The 13,102-nt window shown below is 37.9% G+C and overlaps 1 protein-coding gene across 9 annotated transcripts in view; it reads left to right on the top strand.

Annotated features, from left to right (window-relative positions):
* Window positions 1-13,102, top strand: part of etnk1 (ethanolamine kinase 1) — a 58,396-nt gene that overhangs the window by 34,389 nt on the left and 10,905 nt on the right. For 2 of the 9 annotated variants that reach the window (XR_007264440.1, XM_048610089.1), the window contains one exon: window positions 3,707-3,828. The exons of 3 other annotated variants lie outside the window; for them this stretch is intronic. Coding sequence is in view for 4 of the 6 variants with exons in the window: in XM_048610089.1 (XP_048466046.1) it covers window positions 3,707-3,779 (73 nt within the window). In the remaining 2 variants the exon portion in view is untranslated. Of the gene's footprint in view, window positions 1-3,706; window positions 4,749-12,541; window positions 12,814-13,102 lie in introns of those variants that run through there. 4 more of the 9 variants (XM_048610091.1, XM_020536878.2, XR_007264441.1 and 1 more) reach the window with 3 other exon arrangements.

The following is a 13,102-nucleotide window of genomic DNA, read 5'->3' as shown; positions in this document are numbered from 1 at the left end:
TATTTTCTGCATATAAACTGACGTTTTTCCAGCCGCCATCAGTTCTGGGAAAGGGTCACCGGACCCGAAACGTTAACTCTGTTTTCTCCTTCACAGATGCTGCCAGACCTGCTGAGCTTTTACAGCATCTGCAGTTCTTTCAGTTTTTGTTACTAAACCAGAATGTTTGAAACATTAGTACTGTATTTGACCTGAAGGTGTGTTTCTGACCGCAGTCACAAAACTGCCTAATTTTAGCTTTTATAACTTTACCCCTACTTTAAATTTCTGAAACTCTTTATAACTTGGCATTGTTACTTCTAGACCTGATCACTTCAATGCACTGCTGAGTGGTATCCCACATTCTACTCACTGTAGACTTGTCATTCCAATAATCTGTATTCCCTATCCAATTTATACAAAATCCTGTTCATCTTTCACCCCTTCGCTTGCTGATTTACACTGGCTCAAAGTTAGCCAGCATCTTGGTTTACAAGTTATCATCCTTGTTTTCAAATCCCTCCAAGTATGCCATCTCCTTCCACCCCTTCTCTCTGTAATGTCCAGCCACTGCAATCCTATGAAATACTGACACTGCTCTAATTCTGCCCTTTGGAGCATTCTTGACTTAAATTTTTCTATCGTGTCTTTGCTTGCCCAGGCCCTGAACTGGAATTTCCACTCTACGCTACTCTGCCTCTCTGCCTTATTTCCATTGTTCATGACCCTTTGTAAAACCTATCTCTTGATCAAGCTTTTAAAAATCTAGTCTAATCTCTCAAGTGGTTGTGTTGTACTATTGTCTTATGCATGTTGGGACACTTGATTACCTTCCAGATATTTTGTATGTTGGTGAACCAGCAAACATGGATTGAAGGGACTTTCAGTTCCTTCAAGTTGCAGTTCAGTAGTATTTTTAATTAAGACTATGAAACTTCCCTGTACATACTAGTCAGTTATAAATTAAGGGACTAGTCCATTTAGGTTCATCAGTGATAATATTTGGTGTAAGCTGTGGATTCATATAGTTTAAGTTGAGGCCAGATGTTCCCTCTGAATTCTGAGGAAATATATTGATTAGTTAAAATCCACAAGCTGTACAATTGGGACTTCAGTTCTAATAAAATCAGAATTGCAGTTGCTCAGCTGTTGCACAGTGAAGACCCCAAAGGTACATACACTTTCACTCCTATCATTTTTTTGTTTTCTAGAGTTATCCTCACTTTATATTTCCATTCATGTTACCACTTTCCATGGTCTCTATTTTCTCAACCAGTGCTTTATAAGAAAATGAGAAATAGAAGCAGGATTGGGCCATTTTGATCTGTCAAGTCTGCTTGCTTCTTACCAAAATCATAGCTCCATAAAACTTATTTAAGTAATACTGCATAATTAGAAACTTTGTCTACTCTTGTACTCCAATCCTTTGTAACCAAACTTAGCATAACATTTGCCTTCCTAATTTTTTGTCATTACCTTCATGTTAACTTTGTGATTCATATTCAAGCCCCTCTGAATGCAAGCATTTGCCTCAGTGTTCAGAGTATTTTTAATTAAATTAGGTAATTTCACACTTCCATGTTATGAATTCTATTTTTGATTTCTTTCATTATTTCTTTTTTTCATTTTTCAATTTTCACTTGTGGGATATGGGTATCATTGGCCTGGCAAACAGTTATTACCCATTTTCTAGTTGTCCCTGAGAGGGTGGTAATGAGCTGTTGCCTTGAACTGTTGCAGTCCTTGGGGTATAGATAAACTCAGCATAGTTAAAGAGGGAGTTTCTAGATTTTGACCGGAATTAGTGACACTGAAGAAAAGGCAATATCTTTCTGAGTCAGGATGGTGAGTGGCTTGGAGGGAAACTTGCAGATGGTGGTGTTCCCTGCTGCCCTGTCCTTTTAGATGATGGTAGTCTTGAGTTTGGAAGGTGTTGCCTGAGAATCTTTGAATTTGCTGTTTGCTGTGTTCTTGCCATTCATTTAACCCATCTCCTACCCTGTGTAACTTCTTCCATTCCTGTGCACTGCTCCACAATCCAAAAACATTATACAGTTTCAGTTAGGATCTTTTCAGGATGTAATTAAGATACATAACTGATTTGTCAAACATACTTTTAGTTTCAAGAATCCAAGTTGATGCTGCTTAATCACCCTGTTACCACTTTGCTGTGAGGGCTGAGGCTAATTTGGCTTGTATTTCCCTGCTATTTTTTCTCTTTCACCTTTCTGGAATAGCGAGGTTATGTTTTCCATCTTCTAAATTCTTGGTAACTGTTTTAAAATCTAAGAAATTCTTACAGACCAAAATCACAATCACAATCACTGTTTCTGCAGCTACCTCTTTAGAACCCAGGAATAAAAGTTGTCAGCTTCAAAAGATTGCCACCTGGTCCCATTAATTTCTCCAAGATAATTTACTTAAATTCCTTGTTCTCTTCATACCCTTGGTTCCCCATTATGCCCAGAATGAGTTTAGTGCCAACTTCATTTCATGTTGTATTTCCTGACAAATTCTTGATCACAGTTGAGTTCTAAAATCCTCCCAATCCCCAGGCTTACTGCTGTTTTGGCAACATTATAAGTCAGTCTTCTCAAATACTACCTTCAGTTGCTTTTGTTAATCATGGTTGAGCCACTTTCTGAGGATTGTGCCTTAATGGAATATGCTTGCAAATTATGTATTATTTGAAAGCCTTTTTTCAGAGATGTATGCTATATTGCATTCTTCTTTTTACATAAGAATGTAAGAATTAGGAGCAGGAGTAGGCCATTTGGCCCGTCAAGCCTGCTGTGCCTTTCAGTAAAATCATGGCTGATCTTTTCGTGAATTCTGCTCCCACTTACCTGCACTTAATTCTTTTACTGTTCCAAAACCTATCTATCTTTGCATCTAAAAACATTCAACGAGGTAGCCTCAACTGCTTTACTGGGCAGGGAATTTCACAGATTTACAACCCTTTGGGTGAAGAAGTTCCTCCACAACTCCATCTGAAATCTGCTCCCCCTTATTTTTAGGCTATGCCCCCGATTCCAGTTTCACCCGTCAGTGGAAACAACCTCCCTGCTTCTATCTTATCTATTCCCTTCATAACTTTATATCTTTCTATAAGAGCTCACCCTCATTCTTCTAAATTCCAATGAATATGGTCCCAGTCTACTCAATCGCTCCTCCTAAGCCAACGCTGTCAATTTCGGCATCAACCTTGTGTCCCGCCGCTAAACCCCCCCCCCCCCCCCCCCACCAGTGTCAGTCCATCCTTTTCTCAAGTAAGGAGACCAAAACTGTACACAGTACTCCAGGCGTGGCCTCACTAGCACTCTATACAGCAGCAGTATAACCTCCCTTTTTCTTAGAGTCCATCCCTGTAGCAATGAAGTTGTACCAAGTTTTTCCGTATTACTCAAATCTGACGTATCACTTAGAAATTCACTTCTGACTGTTTGTTTCTGATCAGCCCATGCCAATTTAAATAGTAATGTTTTTCATTTAATTACAGTTCATTTTCTTCCCCCCAAGGCAAGCTAGCTCAGCGTTTTGTACCTCTTTTTGACAGTTTATGTACTAAATTGAATCCCTGCCCGCTCCTCCCTCATTGATCAGTTTTAGTAACGTAGGGCAAGTATGTGCTATCTGGTCCTGACAACACACGAAGTGTATGAAGAACACGTGAAGAATCCAGTAAATTTAAAATTAATCCTGACTTCTTCATTTTTTTCCCCCCAAGGTATGCATCTGTGCGATTCTGCCAATATTTCAAAATGAAGCCAGAAGTTACAAACCTAAAACTTCCTGAATGACAGCAGTTTTACCATTACTGAAGAACAGAAAACAGGCTGAATGAATTGAGTATGTTACAAAGTACTGTCAGTACTGGCATTCTATTGTTTTCTAGAACACCATGTCATTAAATTAAAACTAGATAACATTCAGCCAAAAATTATGGTTTATGGCATACTTTAGTAATTTGACACTAATTATGCCACTTAATCATTCTTGAAGGCAATATTGGTAATGATATTCTACATTTCTAGTGGAAACCACCATTTCACTGCAACTAAAAATTTTCTTTGTCTACATTTCCACTGCCACTAACTGTGCTGAGGCAAAACCGTGAAGCAATTACATGCTTCAACAGATTGTGAAAATCTTCACCAGTGCTGCCGTGCCTTGCACAAAAGCCCTGATCATGGCTGGGCATGGTTTCTTCTTCCAGCTAGTGCTTTAAGTATTGTAAGATCTAAGATCTAAAGGTACAGGGGGAAAGAATGTTCTCAGTGAGTAATAGTGTTGGTGTTTCTGTTATTGGAAAAATTGATTTAAATACTCAGATGTTAGCTGGCTCAAGCCCCTAACCTTTGGTGGTGTAATTTGCACACGTAGCTGCTAGAGTTATTTTTGGATGACTCTTGTGTCCCAGCAGCAGCTGAGGTAATATGCGGATCTTCTAACCCATCAAGAATTGAATATAGGAGGATACATGTCAGGGATATTTTGTAAGAGTATTTGCATTTATCTATTTTTAAAAAAGTTGGACATGCTCAACAAGTCAAGCAGCATCTGTGGAGAGAGAAAAGGCTAATGTTTCAGCTCAGTGGTCTTTACTCAAAACTAATTTGGTTACAAACAAATTCCATTTACTGTCTCCATTTCCCACCTTGTCTTCCAATTTAGCATTTTTTTTAACTTTCTCCCATCTTCAACTATCTTGTTGATCTATGTTGGCCCCTGGTCCTGGAACACTTCAACATTAAAATATTTTGAGAATTGTTTTTCTGCAAATTTGGCTTCTTGTGCATCCCCCACTTCTTTCACCCTACTATTGACAAATGTACCTTCAAGCATCTAGGCTGTTAAGTAGTTATAAACTTCAAACTCTGTTGCACTTCACAGGAATAAAAATTTACAACTTTAAGTTTTTCCGGCGAGACTAGGTGTGCTAAGGCATCAATCAGTAAATTGCAAATTTGGGGTGACTTCAACACCATATTAGGACGGGTAGTCATTGATTTAGCAGCTTCTGGATATCAATGTTTAACTTAGCATGTGCAAACTTTAATAGCTGTTAGTTTCAGGAGAGTAACGACAGCAAATTCCAGCAGCTTTCCCGTCATTCCTGCTGCAAAATGCCAGCCATGATGAATTTAACTGGAAATGCTAACCTTAAATCCATACAGCAGTAGCTAAAGACAATACCTTAGCTCTGAAGAATTACTGGTTATAATGCAACATACTATGTTCACAGAGACTATCTTCCATTCCTTTAAATGTAAACATTGTATTAACGGATACTTGATACAAAGAAACACATTGCAGCAATTCTTGTACTCCTCATTTTATTTAAAGCAGGCAGTACCTTCTGTAAATGGTGCAAGGCATTGGGGTTAAATTGTTAATTAAGCTTGATTACAAGATCACCTTTAAACTTTGTAATTTCTTTCCATTAAAACAGTCTGTTATTTCAAGTATATTTTCAATTGTATAACTCTGATTGTGAAGTAATGCTGAAGAATTTATTTAACTTTTATCATCCTTGGAAAAGGGGATTTGTGATTTGACCAGAACAGTTGCTCATTGTTTGCACTTGAACCAAAACATATTTGCCTAAATTTGGTAAAGGGTTTTAAATTATTTGTATGAATAATGAACTATTAAGAATTAAGCTGCATAAATTCATGCACTCAGCCAAACCTATACTGAGAATTAAAAGGTAAAAAGTTAATTTATGTATTTTAAAAGAATGTCACTTGTATCTCTGTTCTATGGTGATGTGCAGCAGCTTTGTTAAAATTTAGAGATTATTGAAGTAAAACCAAATACCGTTTTGTGCTTACAAACTTTGTCTAATTCCTGCATTTATGTTCCATGAATTGGTCAGAATGGGTACGTAATCACTATAACTAATACTAAGAAACTGCTACAAACAAAGAATAAACTCTAATGAAGTAGGCAAAGGTTCTCCATTTCTCTGGAAAATATCAGAGTAGATATAAAATGGAAGCTTTCTCCTGGTTGTAAAATGTTGGTCTTTCATTCAAACATGACAAGACGGATCTATTTTCCAATTCAATAGACTGACTTCGTAAGCCACATATTTTTCCCATTTATTCCATATAGTTCAATGATGGTATGTCAGTCTTGTATATAGACATATACAATGGAGGTAATTTTTAAATTACACTTTTTTATCCAAAGTTTATTAATGCATTGCACAACATCAGCTTTGACTGTTTTCTTGCAATAGCAGCAAATCTTGCTTAAAATCTGTTGCATATCTCTATTTGATGCCCTTCATCTGAAATGGAAAAGTTAAAGGTTAACTTGTGTTCCCAGTATTTCCTGCATTTGCTTTTAACAGTTCAGTTTTAAAATGAACTTGTGCAAATTAAAACGAGCCTCCTTTTTAAAAAAAAAAATCAATATTGCACCTAACTAGTATACTTTCAGTATTGCATTTGAAAGCATGTATCTATTACCCATGTATTTGTGGAGATACCTATCTTTTATCAAATTCAGCAGTCCTCGCTTTCTTTTGCGCGCGCGTGTGTGTGTGTGTGTGTGTGTGTGTGTGTGTGTGTGTGTGTATGCCCAATTATTTTTATTTAATGAGAATCCACCAGTGGAAACTATATAACACATCAATGGAGGCTAACTTGAGTGATGATGAGAACATGTTCCATCACATTAAAGTTGGAGGATCTGATTTTGTGGCCTACAGCACTAAAATTAACTATCAAAAGTGAAGTTGTATAATGTTTCCTAAGATGGCCTCAAAGAAACTAATATATTTTGTGGAAGTGATGTAAACATTGCGTAGATTTATGACCCTGTAAGATACATTGTGCATCAATCTGCTGAAAATAGGATATAGTTAGATTATGACAGATGCAGCTGTCCAAGTTGTTTAAATCAGCATCTTCTTTCAAGTGTCACATAACAAAAATTTTTAAACATCTCAGCTGATGCAACACAATTCAAGGCTGTTGCATTAAAGTATTCATTTGGTGCAGACGATGGGAATTTTTTGACCAGCTATCCAATTAATTGCAGGCTTCCTGAGGTGCAGTGGTAGTATCCCTATCCCTGAGTTCAGGAAACCCACATTAAGTACCACCTGCACTAAGGTGTGTTACAGCATCTCTGAACAGTTTCATCAGTCAATATTTCCAATTAGTCTCAACCTTGTGCTGTTTCCTGACAGGCACCACCCCCTCTTTCCCCCAAAAAAGTTGCTATTGAATCTACACCCACTACTTCATCAAATAGTGGTATTCCAGGTAATTGCAATTTGAACATAGGAATCCTCCTCTCCCCTGTAGTTCTTCTATCGAGGATCGAGATATTTTAATTTTTGTATTATCATGTAATGGGGAGTTCATTTAAACGTGAGCTTATTTTAGGTAACACTCGCAAGAATTTGATGCTTCTGTAATAACTATACAATGTGATGTAAATTGATCACCAAATGTGAGCCACATTTAACTTATAAAGAAGATTTGTGCCAGCATGAGAATATGTAAATTTGTAAATAAAATTCGTAACCGGTTTGCTTTTCAATTGGTGGTCCAATTTCTGTCACTGTTTTCTGACATCTGCCAGGTATAATACAGTAGTGATCTTGTTACTGGAATGAGAAAGTTTTGATTTTTGGATTCCATTGTGCAAAATTCTATTCAACAAATGTGGACTACCTGGAATGAGAGAGAAATGCCATAAACTTCCTTTTAAAATGTCAACTGATTCATAATGTACTTCAGGGAATAGAATAAATTGTACCTATTTTTTGTTTGGGAGAATCGTAGACATTTACACCAGAGGGTGTTCAAGGTACCCTCCTGCTCGTCCCACCCACTAAATCTTGCCGTATAGTCTTGCAGGTTTCAGCACTTCAAGTGCATATCTAAGTACTCTCTTAATATAACGAGAATGTCTGAAATGGTGACAGGGCAGACCGAGTTACAGATACTTATTACCATCCGTGGAATAATTCCATCTCCAATTTCTTAATCCTACCTCTCACCTTATACCTGGTTGTGGACACTTTGACCAATAAGAATAGGATCAATTGTCTGATCTATCAAGACCTCCTAATTTGATGCACTTCGGTTAGCGATTTCCTCATCCTCTGTTTTAAAGAAAAGAACTCTAACCAATTCAGTCTTCTAGCTAAAAAATCCCTGTTCCTGGTAATATTCTCTCAAATCTCCTACATTGCAATTGTTATGTAATTTTACCATAACTATTGTGCTCTTCTATGGCTCAGCTAATGTGTATCCAGCTGTAGTCTCCTTAACCATTTTATTTATTCGTCCAGCTGCCTTCAGGAATGAGAGCACGTAGCTTTTAAGAGCCCCGTTTCTCTCTACCTGGTACTTTCATACCATTTAATGGGTACTCGCTTTTTTAGCATTCCCCAAACCTGTTGCCCCTCGCCTCTTGTTTAACTCAATTTACTATTGTTGCACCACCTGAATGGTTCATTGATTTCTTTTATACAGTCTGAAGCTTTGATTCAAATAGTCCACATTAGTTACACCACATCTTGCCTTAATAAAGTTAGCATTTCCTCAGTTAAGGTTTTATTCTTGGTCTGCTTTGCCCTTTTCTATCATTACTCTAAATTTAACTGAGTTAAGATCCATGCCGCCAGAATACTCTCTATATATTCCTCCTATCACGTTTCCAGCTTCATTCCTAAAACACAAGTCCTGATCTGATCCCTCTCTAGCCAGCAAGTTGAGCAGCATCCTACTCTGCCTTTACGCATTAGTCGTCCGGTTAATATTAGGGTAGTTGAACAATATCCCCTGCCTCCCAATTACTGATCCATTCTACACTTTTCAGATTTGCTCTTTCCTCTTTGTTGGAGGCCTATAGTACACACCCTGATTAACCTGGAATTGTTTTTTATTCAGTTCAACCCATCTGGCTTTATTTAGTATTAGTTCTATTGTATTATCTATCCTCTATTTTTCTTTAATGAGTATTGTGTCCATGACCCTTTTTGAATGTCTTTGTTGTCTAGAAAACTTTTTAACCAGGAAAGTTGAGCTGTCATGCTAACCCTTCTTTCCATTCTGTTTCCTATCTATAATTTCATGCACCCACATGTCGATCTGGTCTATCCGGTCATCTGCCTTATTCCTTAAACTTGATGTCTTTTTTTCCTTTCCAAGTTTTTCTGCCTGCCATATCCATTTTTTCCCCCTTTTCAGAATCTGTTTGAGTTCTTATCTGCCTGCGAAGCTCGTTTAGACTCTCCCCAACAACACTGACACAGTACAAAGATAAAATGTTGGTTCAGGCTGGATTGATGGGAACCTATCTAGCTTGTAGAGGCTGCATCTTCTGCTAAAAATGGGTCCCAATGCCTCAAGAACCTAAAGCCCTGCCTCCTAGTCCATTTCTCCAGCCACACATGCAACAATTTTTATCTTCCTATTTCTATATTTGAGTGGCATCATGAGTATTTCCAGTTGAAATCCTGCTTTTTACTTGTTGTCTCTGAACTCCATAAACTGTGTCTGCAGAAACTTATCTCTCTTTATGCCTTGTAATGTTAGTGATGAAATAGATTTTAGCTGTTCACCTTACTTTCCTCAGCTTACATTTAGCTGCTCAGTTATGTCATTGACCATGGCATGAAAGAGACAATATACCATCCTGTAATTATAACTGTTCTTGTCTGTTCTTTTGCCAGAAAACCTTTGACTCTATTGATCTTCCACTTTTCTTCCTCCCCTATTCTGCCTACCTCAAATTGGATTGACTCTTAAAACCCTCTGTAGCAGTTGTGGAAATTGCTCACCTTCACCTCATGGTGGGAGTGAGGTTCTGTGGCAGGTTTCACCCAGCTTGAGACACGTTATTAAAAAAAAGTATCTGGTGACAGGAATGTCAAAATGTAGTCCTTAAGGTCTGAAATCTGAAACTGACAGCTGTTGTAGCTTGTACAGACTTCATTGCATATTGGGGTAAAGTCACGCTGCTTAGCGCTACTGTGTTTGTGCTGATAATGAATGGTGTGATGTCCTTGTTGTGAGGACCTATGGAGGAGGATGTCGCATCATTAGAACCAGCTGCAATCTGACTGATCATTTCTAATAGAAAATAAATAACTATGTACACACACCACCTCTTCAATCATTCCAAAACAGCTTGCTTACAGTTGCTGTGCATGGAGTCTTGCTGTATGTAAATTCATTGCCACAATCTCTCTCATAATTAAATAACTTTGAAGTAGAATTGACTTATATGAATGAATGTCAAAGAAAATAATTTGCATTTATGTTGAGAATTTGTCTTTAGGACATCCAATTGTTTCATAGCTAATTGAGTACTTCTGAAGGGGGTAGTTGTAATGTAGTTTAATGTGAATGTGGCAGCCAACTTTCATGCAGCAATTAATGTTGATGAGTACTGGTTGACAAAAGTATCACGCATTGTTTCCAGATATGTTTCTAAAGTTGTTCAAATATGTGGCAGCAAGTGAACAGGAAAAAAAAGTGTTACTTATTTGTGCTGAAAGCCGATACTGCAATCTGTACTTTGATGTACAGGTCTGGAGAATCTCTGGTTTGTGGGTGACTGTACAGACATTGTCCCTGAGACTGTTTGGTCCTTACCACCAACTAAGATTGTTCAGTTTATGTTCAGTAAATGTTGCAGTTTAAGAAACTATAAGAAAATTGTTACAAGTTGTTAACTGCCTAGATCATGTAACTGTGATCACAAACCTTGCAAAATCAAGAAGATGCACGTTTGGCTAAAACAGTGGATGAGACTAGACTATAATGTGCTAAAATGTAGGTAGAAAGTAACTTTTTGATTCTTTCCAAAGCTGGAGCCATTTCTGACTTAAACCCACTTCTGTCAGATTTTCAAAAACTCTCATGGGTTGAACAAGACTTTATGTTGGAGATAACCTTCCCCTCTTGATTCTTCATGTCTAAAAAGAACCAGGGATTTACTGATTGTGTTCTAGTCTTCCTTGAATCCTTCATGATTCCTTGTCTTGGATATTGTGTCCGAGAAAAATGGAGAATTGGAATTCTCATTTAGTATAAGACATGTTCTGTGGTGCCTTCATTGTTTCACTGTGAAATAGGATGATATCCAAAGGCAAAAAGTTCGCTGTTTCTCTTCCAGAGTTCTAGATATTTTCCTTTGGAAAATCTTTGGGTCAGAGGAGATTCCGAATGATAGATGGTCGAAGTAATACCCTATTACCCGAATAGGGTAATAGATGTAGTCACCAATCCTGACTCTTGGGCATTTTTTAAGAATTTACTTTTGAGACATGAGCAGCACTGGCTGGCCAACATTTATTGCCTGTCCCGATTTGCCCTCGGGAAGGTGGTGGTGAGCTGCTCTCTTTAGTCACAGCAGTTCATATGCTGTTGGTTGACCCACAATGCCGTTAAGGAGAGAATTCCAGGATTTTGACCTAGTGATAGTGAAGGAGCAGTGATATATTTCCACGTCAGGATGGTGAGTGTCTTGGAGGGAAACTTGCAGATGTTCCCATTTATCCGCTGCCCTTGTCCTTCGAGATGGAAGTGGTCATGGGTTCTAAGGGTATCTGCCAGAGCACATGGTTTGTATACAGTTCTATGGGGGGAAAAAGAAGGTGCTTGTTGCCAATTTTGTAAAATTATTGTTGATGGACAAAATAAATATTTTCCACTTCTTACACCTTTGTTTAAACTGAGTGAGATCCACATGAAGTCTTGGTTCTCAACTTGTCTGTGTCACTGGTAATATGAATCCACATCCCTCACTGAGCTTTTACTTCTCTGTTAAAGGATGAGGAATTGTCCTGAATGTGTTCAAGCAGATTGATTTGACATCATCTTGTGGATTAATGCGATACTCCAAGTTTAATTTGCCTAAACCTTTGAACAACTTTGGAAATTCAAGTGCTCTTCCATCCTCATTCTGAAGTATTGTATGCATTTCTGCCTCTTACAGAATGGATATGTGCATTTTTTTTTGCTCAATGAAGAAGTATTTTTGATTCCTCCCTGTACATAAAGTGTTACATGATACTTCTTCCTCTCTGATTAAGCTTTGTAGCGATTTGCCCATATATATGAAGATCTTTGTCACCTGGCATACTATACTTGAAGTATTATATGTGCTGGCCTGTGTCTTTTGGACTTCAACAATGGCAACTTTCCTTCCACTATTGAAACAGCTACTCCTATTTCAGGTTTAAGTTCTATTTCAAGCCTTTAGTTGATAATCCAGAATCTGTTTTGACTTTTTATTGACCTCATCTAGAGATGTTGCTTTTACTTGCTGTTCTGCATCTTTGTTAACCTTATTCCTTGCAATGTGATTTCCATTTCTTCTGGAAATCTTCCCATTGAGGGACCTTATTTTTGAGGTGATGAAAATGCTGTTAGCTTACGATATTTTCTAAAGTGCCCTAAATGGCCACTCTTCTATCATACAGGTCCTGCTGCTGGACATTCATTACACTTGTGATTGTGTTTGGAACCACACCTTGTACAACCTTACAATGGTAAATGACATTGATTTCTGCTCTGTGTTTTGGCAGCCTTTCTGAAGTGTGATGACACCATCTTGGGGGCTACTCATTCGATCACTTCAGAAGAATCCTTGATGTTTTCTCACAGTACTAACTCTATTGGATACCATTGCCTGTCAGTGCAGAGAATTGGATTGCCTACTCCAATGTTAAATCCTCAAATTGAAGGAAGTCTTGTAATTTCTCATTCCTCACCTCAACTATTACGTAGTCACTAATTAAATCGCATTTCAAAACTTTGTACCAGCAACCTCCAGCTAACAATAAATCTGTTACAAAGGTTTGAATTGTTTTTTCCAAATACTTGTATAAAGAACATAAGAACTAGGAGCAGGAGTAGACAATTCATCCCCTCAAGCCTGTTCTGCTGTTTGATATGATCATGGCAGATCTCATCCCAGCCTCAACTCACTGCCCTGCCCACTCCCCATGACCCTTCAATGCACTATTAATTAAAAATGTCTTATCTCCTCCTTGAATTTATTCAGTGCCCCTGCCGTTCACGACACTCTGGGGTAGTGAATTCCACAGATTTATGACCCTTTTGAGAGAAGTAATTTCTCTTCATCT

This window comes from Rhincodon typus, chromosome 22 (assembly GCF_021869965.1).
Source record: "Rhincodon typus isolate 14 chromosome 22, sRhiTyp1.1, whole genome shotgun sequence".
Classification (NCBI taxonomy): domain Eukaryota; kingdom Metazoa; phylum Chordata; class Chondrichthyes; order Orectolobiformes; family Rhincodontidae; genus Rhincodon; species Rhincodon typus.
The sequence above is the reverse complement of the archived record's forward strand: the minus strand, read 5'-3'. Positions and strand labels throughout refer to the sequence as shown.